The sequence below is a fragment of the Maylandia zebra genome, linkage group LG12 (assembly GCF_041146795.1).
Source record: "Maylandia zebra isolate NMK-2024a linkage group LG12, Mzebra_GT3a, whole genome shotgun sequence".
In the NCBI taxonomy this organism is placed as follows: domain Eukaryota; kingdom Metazoa; phylum Chordata; class Actinopteri; order Cichliformes; family Cichlidae; genus Maylandia; species Maylandia zebra.
Genome location: NC_135178.1, coordinates 6546344 through 6563880, shown reverse-complemented (window position 1 = coordinate 6563880; position 17537 = coordinate 6546344). Strand labels below are relative to the sequence as shown.

Below are 17537 nucleotides of genomic sequence, written 5' to 3'. Positions count from 1 at the left end.
ATACAATTGTTTACAAGTGTGAAGTTTGATTTCATTTCCAGATTTTGTTTTCCAGGCCATGCAAGGACTCCGTGAGAGACGTCTTTCTCGCCCTAGCAGCACCTGTCCACTCCTCCTTTTCAGTTCGCCTCAGCATAAGCTCATCATATTCTGTGATATGATTTACTCTGAGGTGTTTGGCAAGGTTAGTGGTGTTGCCACAACCCCTCGCTTTTTTGCCACATGTATCGCAAACCACGTCTCGGCTGTTTGTGGATGTAAAATACCTCCGCACATGACTCCATTTACGCTCAGCCATTGTTGTGAGTGCGCACACCAAGGGGCTGCGACACATTTATACAGCCGTATTTCGCACATGACTATGAAAGGCGGAAGAGGAAGTAGTTCCTTCGAATGCAGACAATGTTATAGTTTCCTTCCACTATGTTCCTGTTAATTATAAACTACAAATTTACCCTAAATTACTAAAATATCGATATTTTAATGTAAGAATTGATTCTAGAACATAAATGACTGGTATCGGAGGAATCGATATTTTAGTATCGATCCACACATTACTAGTAGCCTACAGTAGCCTACAGCTCTGTGGAGAGAAGGCACCATAGACATCCTGTCACGGTCCCCATGTCTCTCTGGCTGGCTCACGCTGGCTACAGGTTTTGTTGTTGTTGTTCTTTTTTGTTTTTGTTTTCTTTGTCTCTCCTCCTCTCTGCCTGGGTGGAGCTCGTTACGGGCTCTCGCTCTTGGCCCAGGCACCTGTGTGATTGTCTCCACCTGCTGCTGATCTGGCTGATTTCCCCAGCTGCTATTTAAGGCAGTGGCACAGAGCAACTCACCACTGGAACGTTGAGCCTCCTGAGTTCGTGCTCTCGGCATTATCAAAAGAATCCCCTGTGTGTATTTTGCTGTGGAACTAACGTTGAAATTCTGTGTGTAGATATCCCTCTCCTGGACCAAATCACGGGACCTGCCCGGGTGTGGCAGCGTGTGTGGAGTTTTGGAGCAAGTGCGGCTGAAGAGGAGTGCGTGTGTGCAGAGGAGCTGTGGAGGTGACTGTGGGGAAGAGGAAGCGTGTCTGGATTCCCCCCCCCCCCCCCCCTTCTCTCCCTGGACCCCCCCATCCCAACTCACTGTACATATATATAGCACTGAGGTGATCCCTGTTGTAAATAAATAATCTCCTTTTGTTCTCAAAGAAAGAGCTGTCTGTGCGTGAGTCTGTCCAGTAGCCATGACACATCCTATGGGAGGCACTGTTAGGTTGTTTAGCCTGTGATATGATACATTGCTAAACTAACCCAAAAACAGTAGTCTAGTCTAAGTATCAAATTACAATTAAAAGAAACATAAAGAATACAAGGATTATGACTGAGCAGAAGTGTTACTTAGGCTATCGATAATAATTTCTTATAGGTTACTCTACAATAGACTGCAAATAGCCTGAATGATTAGAAAACCGACAATGTCATTATAATTGTATATCTTTATATAGCCTATGTAGCCCTGGCTATATAAGTAGCTCATTATTTCAATTTGTTCATTAATATTGATAGTTAATTGCAAATGTTTAATGTGTTCAAGAATGTATACAAATGCCTGCAAAGTATGTGATGTGTGTCAGTTAAATGCACAACCTTCTTATTTGTATTTTGAGGTTTATGTCATTATTTTTGATATGGTATTGATATGTACTACAGCTCCAGTGAACCCTGAAGTAGTCTCAGATAGAGGGGTGGGAGTAAGTGGGGAGCCGTGTGCACTCTGCAGGAAGCGAGAGAGACGAGAGCTGAACAGTGTCGAGTGAACGCAGAGTTCATAGAAGGGCGACCGACGTATTTTCCGGTTGACGGATAGTTAACTGGAGTCGAGAACTGTTGTACCCTACTGTGAGAGGAGGAGACGGACGTCTTGCTGGCGTGTCAGAGAGGTCCCTTCTGCTGGTGTGCTGAAGTTATGTGTTCATGTGGGAGCACGTGGAAAGGACGACTGTGAGTGCTGCTGCCGCGGCCTGCTGGTAGCCGTGACCCAGTTTCCCCGCTATCCCCTTGAACTGCCTGGAGGTGTGAGTACTGTTGTTTGCACGTGCTTTTATTTTTACTGCTTGGCAACAAGTGAAGCGACCATATTGTTTTAGGTCCCAACGCACCCGAGCCACGACTCAGGCCTGCAACGAGGGGTTTGCTAGCAGAAAGACTGTAGCACTTGAGGTGTGTGTGTGTGTTTGGTGTGAGTGCGTGTGGGCCCACAATATTATTTGATTATTTTGTTTCTGTTGAGGTAGATACCTTACCATTGTTTAACAAACTTTATTGATTTTACTTATTTTCTTTTGTGTTGTTAATTAAGCATTCACTAAAGTGGAGTTAACTTTATAATTAACCTGCTTGTGTGTAATTTATTTCGATATAGTGTAGTTTTATTGCATATTTAATACCATAAGCATTAAAAAGGGAGTATCAATAGGAAAGTAACAACAGGAACCCAGGGCCCCTCTCAATAGAACGTGGGACGGGTGTTACACCTATAAATAGAGAAGTAACCTCTCAAGTTCACAATGACATATATACCTGAATTTGCATAATTTCATGAATAATGTTAAAAGTAGGTCCGTTGCAGGCCTACAGTATAAACTTGTTAAGTGACTTACATATAATTCGTGTATTTTTAAAAACAACTGACTAAAACTATAGTTTTTACAATATTTGCATGTCAAATTAACATAATTGTTTTGTTATGAGTATTAAAGTATTTCACTGTTTTTGTTCCCAATATTTGTAGTTTTAACAAATAAATTTGATTATAATCACACATTGATGTTGTAAATATAACAAAAACATTCTGTTTAATAGTTTACAAAAGTTCACTGTGATTGAAACAGAAAAATTGTGTTTTGGGGTTTACTATACATTTATGTAGGGATTTTACATGGTTTTTATATCAATTTTTACAGTGTACTATTTCTGTGTGAGGACTGTGGTGTGAAGGATAATCTGTATTGTTACAGTGTTGCTATAGCAACTCAGATATAATGACTCAGTGGAAGATGATCATGATAACAACCTTGAGAATCTGTGGAAGTCTGTGCAACCATGGATTCTTTGGTGGGGGTGGCTTAATTTTCACCCCAGTCTCAGAAAATAATGTGTCTGAAAAACATGTGAAATATGTCCTTCATTAATTAGCTCTGTCACTTGTTATTTCTTTAGAGGACAGATATGGAAGCAAGAAGCTACAGGACACCCTGAAGTAAAACTGAAGGCCACAATAAAGACCTAATATAGACCATAACAAACTTGAACAATAAAAGGGACAAACTGAATATTAACACAGACCTCTTCCTGTCCTTACACGGCCATCTAAATGGGCTCTGAAAAAACAACAAGAACATTTATTTCATCACTAGTGAAACATCCTTTTGGATATGTGTCAGGAATAGACCAATTTTGATCACAAATTTCATTCTCCCAATTTTATTTCCAGTTTAGGCTAAGAGCAATGATGTATGGTTTGCAGACAGTGGCACTGACAAAAAGAGAGGAGGCCGAGCTTGAGGTGGCAGAGTTAGTGATGTCGAAGTTTTCATTGGAAGTGATCAGAATGGACAAGAATAGAAATGAGTGCATCAGAATGTATGTTTATGCCACAGGCATCACAGATTTGTGAATTTCTGATGCTAAGCCAGACAGCATCTCTTGAGATGTGTGAATACCATAACAGAGGTGAAACAATCTTTTCACCAAGTAATCAACAGATGAAGGAGGATATCTAACGCTTTATACTCTTTTGTAATTAAAAGCAGCTGTTATACAAATTTCCAGAATAAAAGAACAACATTCAGTACTCATAAAAGAAGCAACAATACATTTGAAGGTGTAACATAAACCCTGTAAGACTTGCTATGATCACTTTAATACTACTTTAATATAGAAATACTGTGTTAACAGTGAGTTATGAAGTAATGAAGACATATTTCATTGAAGGAAATGATGCAATGTAATTAATTAGTCCTTTTTACATGATATAGGAACAGAATCTACAGAGACTGCATAGAGCACAGTGCTCTAAGGCAGATATAAGTGATGATGTGATATTTCACCTGCTACAATTTTATGTTTATGTAGACTATATGGTTAGAAATAAACAGTTTAAGATAGGCGCAAATGTGCATAAAAAAGAGTGTGAGAAAGCCCGGCGGGCACAGGCTGAAGTTCTGGTTAAAGCAAAATAAAAGTAAATATTTTCTGAAAATGAAAAATGAGAAATGCCATCAAAGAGTGCTCCATCAAAATACAGCTGGGTTCTTTTTGTTTTTATTTTGTGCACATTGCACTGAAAATACAATCAAGATTTACTCTCAATGTATTCTTGAATTAATATTACTTTTGCTCCATGGTTCATCACGCACGCACAGTGTTGGGGAGTAACGGAATACATGTACCGCTGTTACGTATTTAAAATACAAAATATGAGTAACTGTATTCCATTACAGTTACCGTTTAAAAAGGTGGTATTCAGAATACAGTTACTTTGTTGAAATAAATGGATTACACTGCGGTACTTTCCTGTTTCATATTGTGGCGGGTCAGGACTGTTTGGGTTTTGTTTGACAGCTACGTTCTGTTGTTCCAGGCGGCAGCGTTACGGTTGCCATGGTTACAGGGCGACGACCTCTCTCTCTCTCGCTACTGTGTTTCCTGGGTGAGAGAGAGCACCTTTTTGTTGTTGTTGTTGTGCTAAGCTAACAGGCAGAATGCTACAAGCATAGCTCTAAAGAATGTAGCCTTATGGGCAGTGTAGTCCGTGTTGCAGGGAGAATGGACTGCCATACCCGTTATGTGTCTGTGAGCAAGAGGTGGGAGAAAAAAGGATAATGGAAAGGTACGAGCAGTCATCGAGAAAAAACGGGAGCTGGAAGCATGTAAATATAATAATAACCACTGCAGCCAAGAAGAGTGCCTGAGGAGCCCAGTTGTAAGTAAGCTATTAAGACTCGACTGTACAATGTGTTCGTGTTTTCCTCCGAAAACAATAAGTTCCGTTGGAGCAGCCTTTCAACGCCTCTCTCTGTCTCTCCCAAGAAAAGTTGACCCACACAACAAAGTAAAGCTATTTTTCGGCCGTATTAGTCAGAGGTCCCTTTACTAAGGTTCAGAGCCGCGGACCTTCAGTAATGGTAAATCACACAGCAATAGTACATTCACGTAGTTGTAAAAAGCATGATAATATATTAAGTAATCCAAAGTATTCAGAATACGTTACTGTCATTGAGTAACGTAACGGAATACGTTACAGAATACATTTTGGGGCATGTATTCTGTAATCTGTAATGGAATACATTTTAAAAGTAACCTTCCCAACACTGTGCATGCATGTGTACACACAACTTTAACAATTACTGCCTCCTGTTTGTTTCCAATTGGATCCCACAGAGCCTTCACTGACAGAACAGAAGAGACTTGTATTAGAAAGAGCACTAAAAACCAATAGGCTTGTTTTTTAGTTATTTAATTATATATTAAGGTATTTTTTCTGAATTAACAATTTAAGAACATAAGCCTATCTTAAGATAATTTTGAATTTCCTAAAAAAATGAATTGTTACCCACAGATTCTATTAAAAATGAGGAAATCAAATTAAACACATATTTCTTTAGTCAAGCAAAAACTGTCAACCGGCTGAAAAACTTTACCAGTAGTAGTTCACGGTCGGTTTCATGAAAGAAAAAGAGCATTGAAAGTGAACTGAAAGAGATTTTTCTTTTTAATCGTTGGTTTCATTTAGCTAGACATCAGTCATTCGTAGAGTCATGCAGTATGGTGCAAATGACAAATGAGTCCAATGACAGAAAAATAGTTTCAATTTAAATTTCTAAATGTAAAAAGATACCTGATGTATTCAACTTTCAGTTGCCCTTGTTTCCGTTTTTCAATAGTGTCCTTGAACCTTTTTTCACAAATTATCAAGTTAGGAACTTGGATTAGCTCTTGTTTTTTGCGTGTATGTGTGGCTGGATGAATTAAAACAATAAATTGCACTAAAGCTCCACTAAACTGGAACAATTTACCTTTTCATATTAGAGCCATAATGTGGTGATACCTTGTCTTCATGCTTTCCGATTGGCTGCTACAGTATGTAGTGATTTTTAAATGTACTGTGAATTATTGACAAGCTGAATAATCTAACTTTGCCTCATTCCAACATAAGAAACATGTTAACACAATTTATCTGTCAGATGAGTGCAAGCAAATCCAAACCACTGAAGCTATTCGTAAAATTAATCTTCAAGAAGTACTCATGTAACTGCGATTTGCATCACATTCACATCTCAAATTTGTTCTGTCTCAACATTAAGGGGTACTTCTATTCAGGAAGCAACACAGCTGGAAGTGTTCTCAGTGTGAAAGAAACACTTTTTAAATCAGAGCATAGCAACAGGTCTGTTAAACTTCTGGGATATTGATCTGGTGAGTTAAGTAGAGGATGTGCAGGTAGCCCAACTCCTGGGATGGTACATTAACATGTGACACAATACAAAATTCCAGCAAATACATTATCAGTAAGTTTGCTGTATCTCTCAGCACCATCTTAAGTGCTTGGAGGAGATTCTAGGAGACAGCCAGCTACTCCTGGAGACCTGGACAAGGCTTTAGAAGGTCCTTAACACATCGGCAGGACTGGAATGTTGCCTGACATAAATCCAACAGAGCACCTCTTGGACATTTAGTTTCGCTCTATCTGGCACCGTCAAGTAGCTCAGTGATGCCCTGGTTCAAATATGCAAGCAGATCCTCTTTGACACCATCTGTCATCTCATTATGATAATGCTCCAACGTTTTCAGGCATGTATACAAGCACACATACAAACTACTGAGTAAAATTTCAGTAGCATGAACAAGCCCAATGTTTCATTTTTTCACTCTGAATTTCTGTCTTTCTCTGAATTCAGCCCTCTGTAGGTTGATAATTTTAATTTCCATCAAACAGTGTGACATCCCTTCATCCCTAAGACATTACCCAGCCCATATCAGTATAGATATCCAGCATGAGTTTTTCCATTTGAACTTGTGTGGTGTTATTCCAGGAATTCTCTTTAGGTCTTTACTAGGCATTTGTTGATGTTGTGCAAGCAATATACCCTGCCTGTTTCACATATCGATCAAAGACATCCTGTAAATATCAGTGGTGAAAGTTTGAGGATAGAAATTTTGTGCAACTGATGTGCTGATGAGTTGGTGACTGGGAATGTCTGCTGCAGCTGACTGAAGATACGATGGAAACTGTTTGCTGTGAAACTGGGTGTTGTTGTTTTGCCTTGAAACAGCCTTTGAGTGCAGCAGTCATTGATTTATTATATTGGTTTATGTCTTTGTGTCTGTCAGTCAACAAAGATGACTAATAGGATTTTGGGAATGTTGTTTTTGGCTTATGTATTCTGAAATCAGGAACAGAACTTTGATGTTTTTGTGATTTATCAAACACACAAAACATGCTCCCTCTGTTCAGTTCTTTCCTGATCATACTGAAGATGCAGTGTGTGGATTTGTATTAGCACTAAGAAGCAATATAATATCAGATGACTAAAAAATTAGATTTTGGCTAATACAGTAAATGTGCAAAGCATGAAATACGTCTCAGTCAGCTCTCACAGTTACAGGCTTTGTTAGGCACTGTAATGACGACTGATGACTGTTAGATTTGTATTGTTTATTGTCATTTATGCTTAGAAATATTTAACCATATATGCTTAGAGGTGTATAATCGATTGTGTAGTGATAGGATGTGTGATCCTTAATAGTCTGCAAAGGCTTTGTGTGCATTCCAGAGTGTTCTGGCATTCACACCTACATCCTGGGAGCATGGGAGAGGTCGTACCTTGTCTTATTGTTTTATGGTAGGATAAACGTAGCTATGTCAGTTTTAGGCTAAGAGCCTTTTGTTTAGATGGACCGCTAGACTCCTGGCACCAGCTTTGGGGAGTCTTCACAGGGTCACATCTTGACCCCACACACGCACACGCACACACATACTTACACAACGCACAGGCAAAGTACTCTTTGTTTGTATGTAAACGTCATATGTTAATGAACCTATGTATATTCATGTAACCTCAATAAAAGAGTAGTGTTACGGGGTCAAGCGAAGGGACGGCATTTGTCCAGTTCTCTCCCGTGCACGAGAAACATAAAGAAATTTGCCTACTCGTGTCTTGCTTTGCTGTGTAATTAAATTGTCCTTAACGTTCCAGCAAATAGATTTATGCTACAAACCTATCAATGACATTCTGCAGTTTGCATCTTTTGTTGCAATTATCTGAATTAAGAGGATAATTATGGGCTTCATGCAGCTTCCTTGTCAGGGTTCCTGGGTCGGTGACCCAGTGTTTTCAGTTTTGTCACATTTAGGTTATGTTGCCACATCAATGTTCTCACTTCCTGTTTTTTTCCCCGTGTCAGCTTGTCTCTTGTCTCTCATTAGTCAGATTATGTTCAGCCCTGTACTCACCTGTTTCCAATCATTGCCATCATTCAACCTGTGTATTTAAGTTCCTCGGTTTCACCAGTTCTTTGTCGTGTCATTGATGTTCGTGTGATGTTGTCCTTCCCGTGTGTTCTCTCAGTTCAGTCAGCCATTCAGTGATCCAGCCAGTCAGTGTTCGTTCACCCTCTGTTCATCCACCCCTTATAATAAACCTTCACCAGTCTTCACCTACCTGCGAGTCCTGCGTTTGGGTTCCTTCATGGGGTGGCTGTAGCTCAGGTGGCAGAGCAGGTCAGCCACTAATCAGAAGGTCGGTGGTTCGATCCCAGGCTGCCTCCTGGCTGTTTACCCCGGCCGCTTCCTCTTGCCGGAGAAAGCGGCGCACACGCCGCCATAATATGGACCATTTTCAGCAACACCCTTCATCTGATTACTCCCTTAAAATGCACAGTACACTCACTTCTGATTCATGGGGAGTGGACTGGACTGGGAAGACTTTTTCTGCTCTGCTCCCTCTGAGCTGGGATTCATTAAGGACAATCCCCGCACTTCAACACCTCCGGAGACTATTCAACTAAAGACTGTAAATGGTGATGGCAGAAAGGCCAGAGCAATCTCCGATAAATCTGTTACAGTCCGTGTGTATGCAAACCCTAGGCCTGCTCACTCTAGGACCGTTTTATCTGAGTCTGCTCCTTGGTCCACCTGTCAGCCTGTTCCGGTTTCATCAGCTCCGGCCACTGTTAAAAATACTCATGCACCCAAACCTGTCAGTATCACTCACCCAGTCATTATCTCCACTCCCGTCAGTCAGCCTATACCCACACCAGTGCCAGCTCCCAGGAGGAGGGCAGCTGCGACCCAGTCTACCTCCACACCCGTTCCTGTTTCTCAGGTGGGGGTGACTGGTGTCCAGCCAGTCACCCTATCCCAGTTCGTGTGATGTTGTCCTTCTCGTGTGTTCTCTCAGTTCAGTCAGCCATTCAGTGATCCAGCCAGTCAGTGTCCATTTACCCTCTGTTCATCCACTCCTTATAATAAACCTTCACCAGTCTTCACCTACCTGCGAGTCCTGCGTTTGGGTTCCTTCTTCCTCGCCTCCACACAACGCCTGACATTCCTTTGGCTCTCTTTCTTTTTATAAAGATAACATAACTTAATTAAAGTCGATGAATGCCAGCACCTGCAGTAATGCTGTGAAATCATTATTGCTGACACTTGAACGTCCTGTCTGTTTGTGTGAGGACTAAGAAAAGTGAGCATGGCATCCAGGGAATGTGATTGGAGGTCATATATTGTTATCACTTGTATGAATTATTCAATCTTACTTGTTATGTGTCCTCTGTGAATATTTTCTAAAGTAAGCAGAGTAAGGAAAATTATGTTTTCACAGTTTGTTCTTTTTTCCCTTTTTTTTTTTTTTTAAATCAGGTAAAATGTCACCACATTTCTTGGTAATAAAAAAGAGATATTAAGGATTAGAAAGTGTGACGGTATTTTCATGTAAAGTTTTTGCTTCAGTGAACTAAAAAGATGACAGTATTGTTTACAGGATTCTGGTTTTCAAGGACAACATCACTTTTTCCAGAGAGTGCACGAGAGATTTGATGCGACTTCTCTGACTGCTGCATCCTGTTATCACAGCAGCACAGCTGTTTAAGCTTTTCGCCACTGACACCTGTATCTCCAGACCATTGCTCTCATATAGAGTTGTTATAAAGTGGGCCGTGCACGGCAGCTACTGAAAGCCTTCTCTATTTCAGAATCTACCATTTAGACCGAGACTTCCTGTGGCACACAGTCCCCTTCCTACTGGGTGAAAGTGGAAGACGTGAAAACTCCGTGATTTTCTGAAACAGTTAGGGACTGCAAATGTTACTCAAACAGGAGTAAACTTTATTTGTCGCCTCCACCAGAGACAGACGGTGGATGTAATTGTAGGCAAATTGCTTTGACCATGTGAGCAGGTGTTAGATGACACAAAACCAATCCTGGACAACCACTGACCTGACTCTATGCAGGATTCTGTATTGAATTAATTGTAGATAGGTCATTTTAAAGGTTTTTAAGCATTTCTGAGGCCAGAAGTTGACTGATAGATTTCACAAAAGAAGGGATATTGATTCATCTATTTTTGAGTGTTCTGTATCTTTTAGACAGTAATGTGGGGGTTTTGAAATTAAGGAATTGCACCACACCTGTTTGTAGTTTGACTTGATTTTGCTTAAATGCCTTTTTTTAAACTCTTTTATTAAACTATTGATAGTATAAAAATCTATTCTGGTTAATCTCATATTCTAATATTCTTCTGCCAAATGGATAAAAGTCTATTACTTTGAATATACGTTCCAAGTATTTAATTCCTTAACAACCCTAATCTGCGACGTTTGTCATATTATTGTGTTGTAAGATGTCAGGGTTGTTCCAGATGGGTAAACGTTTTGATGCATGTACTCATTTTTTCGTGTGTGATGACAACTAAAGACAATTTCTGAATGATGTATAGTATTATTTCACAAAATTGCAAATACAGCTGTCCCTCGCTATAACAAGGGACCGCTATAACGGCCTCGCTGTTTCACTCTTTTTTTTTTTTTGTGCAATTTTGCATGTTTTTTGTTTTTTTGTTTTGCTTTTACAGCACATTGTGTTCTGCGTCCTTTTGGCCGTAGACCATTGTCAGTCAATCTCATGCCGTCTCTCCTGTACAGTACAGTACAGAATGCATTCAGCTTCTCAAATTTACATAAATCTTTGATCGCTAGCAGTGCGACTCTGAAGTGCTGTACTGTATGTTTGTAAGTTTTCTTCCCAACAAACCCAACAATGTCAATGAAACATTTTGCACCATCAAAGGCACTTACGGGTTATTTTTAGAACGTAACTCCCGCGATAAACGAGGGACCACTGTATAACTGTACTTTTCAGAAATTTTCACTAGTAACATCGAGATATTTTTTTAAAATTAATCTGCTCTAAATCATAGAATTTTGATTGTAAGAAAGACCAATGAAAATTACTTTCAAACATTGCCTCAGACATTGTTGTGTGGAAAAAAAGGCCTGAAATGTTGGTCAGCTGAGTATTTTTCAAATCAAGTAAACATATAAAGCTAAAATTTTAGCTTCATATGTATTAGCTATATGTTCAAACTCTTTTGCAAATCAGAGAAGATCGAGAATAAGGCCTGTGATTTAAAATGGAATGACCCATTTGCTTATTGGAATACTCTGAGATTATGCTATGCATCCAAATGGTACATTGCACTGAATTGAAATGCACATCTGCACTCAGGTCCAAATTAACAATGATACGACTGCATGTACATTAGTCACAAGCTCAGTATTACCTGTGATGAGGTTGTCCACCAGTGTTGTAGGGATGCAGAAGATCCCCACCAGCAGGTCACTGATAGCCAGGTTGAGGATGAAGAGGTTGGTGACCGTGCGCATACGACGGTTTTCCAGTACGATGAGACACACCAGGATGTTACCCACCATACACAGCAGAAAGATGAAGGAGTAAGCCAGGGTGTAGATGGCAGCCACATACAGAGAGTGCTGATAGTAAGGGAAAAAGGTAATGTTGGTGACATTGGATACACCATCTAGGCTGGTGTTTAAAACGATGGATGTAATGTTTGATCCCTCAAGTGCCATCTCGTCTTCGTCCACAACGTCCAGAATATCCATCCTTGATATCAGTCAACACTGCAGAGGAAATAAAATGGCAATAAGCAGAGAAAAATTTAAGTTAGAACAAAGAGAAGAAGAGGTGTTGCAGGCTTTGTTCAGACATATGACAACTCTTCATTACCAGCTGCAACAGTACATTGGCAGGGGTTCATCTTCTCCAATGATGCAAGCATCACTAAAACCGGTTAATTTAAAGTGTTGCATATATCACACACACACACACACACACACACACACACACACACACACACACACACACACACACACACACACACACACACACACACACACACACACACGCACATGTATAAAATAAAAGTTCGCAGTTCGCAAGGTGCATTCGTTGCTTCCCACGCGTGTAAAAAACGACTGCAGTCTTTGTGTTTTCTAACTCAGGTGTCTTAGCTGAAGAATTACAGGGTGGTTTTTAGAAATCCCCTGTCAACAGTGTATAAAAATTTCAATTAATTCAATTCAAAAGCACTGAGTGTGATACTTTTGTAAAGCTCTTTGAAGTAAAGTTGAATGTCTGCACTTCAGTGTCATCTTGAGTATTTGATTTAAAAGCCATTGTGGTAAATGTATAGAAGCAAAAATACAAGAAGTGCCACTGTCCAAAAATCCTTGCAGCTACAGGAAGTGTATTTCAGTGAAAATAGACCAATTTGGAGAAAAAAGGTAAACAATTGAAAGAAAACCTGTAATGTAAACAAATGTCCATTTGTGCTGCTGGACATCCGAGTAGACATTTATTTTGAAAGTTGCCAAAGAAGCAAAATCTAGAGGTTTGTGATTGCAAAACATAATCAGGCAGATGGAACGGATGAAACAGGCTAACTGAGGATTAGAGCACATTTCAAATCCCACAAGGTTTCCAGATTTTGTCGATCATTAACTGTTAAATACATGTAAAGTAAGTTGGCAAGAAAGACAAATCAGCTTAGGCAGCAGCTGCTTTGCTGGCACGTTACCGGGTTTTGATTGCAGCAGACATTATCACGTTAATTAAAGGAGCACGCAAATAACCCAAATAGGGCATGTGGTGATATGTCTGTGACCAGACCTGCTCAGTGGCCGCCGCCGCCTTCCTCGCGGCCGCTTTTTTTTAGGTAAAATATCAGTGAACATAAACTTGTCTAAAACAGAGTCAGAGTCAAAAATCTGTCAGCAAACGCTGGTGTGAAATTTATTGGACGTGACTGTAAATTACAAGATTTTATAAAACAAGAGATTTGGATGGCTTTAGTCTTTCAAACAAGTATGCACCAGTTCATTATGTCCTTAGGCAAGTTACTGAATGTCAATCTCAATTGCAGTAAATAAACAGCTCATTAATAGATGAAGTACACCAGTATGGGAAGATGAACAAAAAAAAGTGGAAGACGGGGTGTGGGATTAGACGACGTCCTCAAACAGAATGCTAAGACTGTGGTTCTTCAGCAAAAGTTAATTATGAGTTATGCCTCCAACATTCTGCCACGTTGTAATAATTTACACAAGCTGCCGCTGTGATGGTTTTTGTTGACAGGGACTTCAGTGACAAGCCTTTTGGTAGATGAGAGCAGAGTGTTGAATGAATGCATTTAATGGGGGAGGATGTCAAACTTGGCTGACAACACCAATTTTGTATATTTACAAAATGTCAAAAAGTACCAATCTCTGCAGAGACCAAAAACCTGCCAGCAGTACCCAGACCCATGTGTTAGCGAATGGAGTGTACAGATGCACAAACACTGGAAATTCAAATACACAACGCTTGGAGCATCATTTCCTCAAGGCTGGCCAAGAATAGCTAAATCTAGTTGCTTTGTCAGATGCGTTTCACAGAGCTTTTCCTATCATCATGGTAATGAACTAGCCTCTCCTTTTCCTAAGCCATAAACTAAAAAAGGATTTATACTTCCTTTCCAAAAGACCTTGAAACCTCAGGCTTTCTGTTGCTACAAAAGTGTTGATTGAGACCTTAAATACACCCTGTTCCCTCTGAATGCATTTTGTAGAATGAACAACATAATTGACACCAAGCAGCTGTACAATCTTGTGCAATACTTTGTCTTACTGTGTTGTTGAGCATGCTGATAAATTATTTGCATAAAGTCCCACCATACCTCATCAATAACCAACATAAAGAAAAAGGAAGTGTAAAATATTCTGGCATCCTAAGGAGGTGGTCTGTTTTTGCATAAACAGTTCTAGGAGCACAGTAAGTCATGAGCATGGCTGTCACATTGTGACATTTATTTTAATAATCACACACTTATGTGTTTCTTTGTTTTGGATGTGTGATGTGATTTATCTTCACACTGTGGCAACACAATGACTACCCTTCTTAAAGCTTTCAGAGACAGGCTAGTGCTGAACCTGGAAACGTTGTTGTTTGCAGTAAGTAGTGTCTGCTGCCAATTAACTAGGGGGCTAGATCCTACATGAAAAGCACATTTTCCTGATGAAAAGTGCTCCAGTATACACAGTAGCATGACAAGCACCATTAAATGTAGTCCCAGACTTCTGTAGAATATAATCTGCGAATGTCTCTGCCAAAAACAAAGAATTTTACCTTGACGAGGGCAATTTCCATGCGGGTTACTCTTACTCGTCATAACCATTGTGCTGATTTAAAGCATTTTTTAAGCCCAGTAAGATGGCAAAATAAGGCGCATGTTTAAAAATATAAAATTTTTCTTTTGAGGCTTTCATTTATGTCTTTAAGTTAAGTTTTGTATCTCTAATATCTTTAAATTTAGAAAATATTCAAGCGAAACAAAGGAGATTAGATTACACCTCTTAAAGAGTTTTAATTTTCAGGTTGTGAAAGTTATTGTCAGGGGTCGTGTGCAGAGGTGAGGAAGAGATGACCCACAAGCAGGACTCTTGGTGCAGAATGAGGTTTATTGGAAATGGAGACAAAAGATGACAGGATGGCTGGCTGAACTTAATGGACTGGTAGACTAACTGGCTGACTGAACTGAACACGCGACAGGAACAACATCATACCATCACATGTACATCAATGACACGACAAGGGCTGAAGGGAACAGAGGGCTTAAATACATGACTAACAATGACAACGATCGGAGACAGGTGAGTGAACAGCTGAACATAATGAACTAATGATAAATGGGAAGAGGACTGAACATAATGCACACAGACCCAAGCTAACACAATAAAACAGGAAGAGGAACAGGCAGAAGATAAACAGTGAACATGAACTGAAAATACTGGGTCAATGACCCAGAAACCCTGACAGTTATTTACCTAAGGTACACTCTGTGGTGGCAGATTTCTTTTCTCATGTATTAATCACATATTTCAATCATATCACATTAGTAAGAGTAGTGTCACTTTCTCACTTGTATGCATCTGCACTACAGATGGGCCTTATACTCCACACACACAGGCCATTGTAATGGGAGAAGTTAAACAGACACTGAGACTCCTTCTGCTTATTAGGGATGTAAATCCTTAGGTGACAGCCAAGCAGAAAGTCAAGTATAAACTCACCACAGCAGTATATACTGTTAAAAATTGTGCAGAGTGTAAGTAATGTCTGACAAAGAGCTCTAACCTTGTGATACAATCATTTTTGTTGGTTGCTACCCAGGCTGCTGCTTGTTGACTGTAAAGATAAAAGCCAAAGTAATGAATGATTCCAAAATATTACATGTATCCACCCTTCCTTTCATCACCCTTTAGTGTCTTTGTCTGCCCTTTGAAAAAAACAACAACTCATTCTTACAGGATTATTGCATGCAGGTGGTATATACAATAGCATACAGTGCTGTGAAAACGTATTTCCCTCCTTCCTGGTTTTCTTTTTCTTTCTTTCTTTCTTTCTTTCTTTCTTTCTTTCTTTCTTTCTTTCTTTCTTTCTTTCTTTCTTTCTTTCTACATTTTTTGCATAGTTGTCATACCTATATGTTAAATTATGAAGCTTTAACCGTATTTTTCGGAAAGCTGAGATCAGTTTCACTAACCACACTCAGGCCCGATTATTTCTAGACAAGTTGAGACAATAAATCCTATCCGAAATAGAACCTGTCTGACAAAGAGAATGCCAAAAGATCTTAAAAAGCAACGCATCATGCAACTGAGAAACAAAGCCAGTGAAATCTAACAGAAAGAAAGAGTTATATAAATACATACATAAATCTCACTGGACTGACGGAGGTTTATTGCGATATTGGAGCTGACGCTGAAGCTGTTTTTCTAGAATTTGATTACAGGCAGACACAGAATGAGTATCCATGTCCCTGCTATGAAACTGAGTCCTGCTGCACCACGGACACTAAGCAAATACTGTATTAGTGTAATACATAAGTTTGTATGTTTTAGCAATTATTGGAGGGCACCACAGGTGCATGGTGGTGGGTGGATAGGCATTTCCTTTCGCCAACACGGTACTGAACAAAGACTGTAGGAATCCCGCCTGCACCTGCTTTCAGCCTAATCTTCACATGCTGTTCTGCCTTTGTGCTGGCATAATAAGTTCACTTCCCATGAACAGCTCACCTGGTCTACATCCATGCTTATCACATAGCAGATGACTGCAGCAGGAGTAAACACATGAAACTTAACTACACTCATAACACATCTCAGATACAAGAAAGAACACGAGATCACATTAAACAAAACTCAAATCGTGACAGGGATGGATAACATTTGGTGGAAGCTTAAATTAGTGAATACACACCTCATATTAAAAGACAATTTCCTACCGAAGCTTCGTTATGTAGGTGTGGCTAAAATTTTTCTCCTGTCTTTTCCCTCAATCTCAAACATGCTCTTCTGGCACAAAAGCCTGAAGGGAACACAATGAAACCTGAGGACTCCCTGCAGCTGCCATTCATTTCTTTGTTCCTTGTTTATAATAAACCAACCACTATAATTTTCAGACTGTTCCTGCTGAATTTGAGACAACCATTTTCTTCTCCATGCCCTGTACATTTTCTTAAAACCACGCAAACCACAGTGGAGTGAAAACAGCAAGGAAAGGACAAACAGCAGAGAAGCTACTCTTTTCTTTTTCTTAACCTGACTGGGGCTGGAGGAAGACTCCCCAGCAGGTCAGTATTTGACGAAATGTGCCGTGTGGTCACAATCTGCCCGCTTTGTTTCAGAATTTTGTCTTTGAGCAATGGTTAAGAAAGCGTTTATGTCACAATGAAGTTGACCTTTTGCATTTAAATGTCATCACTTTGTAATTTTATCCTTTCAGACATTGTCACAATTTGAGTATTCCTGAGGTACAGCCAAAAAGCATTTGATGTAAAGCCACTGTGACCTTGACCTATACGATATGACAACAATCTGAAAAAGTTATGCCTTTAATTGTCCGAAACTATTTTGATTGGTACCTTATTATGG

General features: G+C 39.7%; 1 protein-coding gene across 1 annotated transcript in view; it reads right to left on the bottom strand.

Annotated features, from left to right (window-relative positions):
* npffr1l2 (neuropeptide FF receptor 1 like 2) overlaps nt 1–17537 on the bottom strand; it is a 50919-nt gene that overhangs the window by 21093 nt on the left and 12289 nt on the right. Inside the window, exon 2 of the mRNA XM_012923563.2 lies at nt 11828–12188. Coding sequence (XP_012779017.2) covers nt 11828–12170 — 343 coding nt within the window. The 5' untranslated portion in view covers nt 12171–12188. The remainder of the gene's footprint in view (nt 1–11827; nt 12189–17537) is intronic.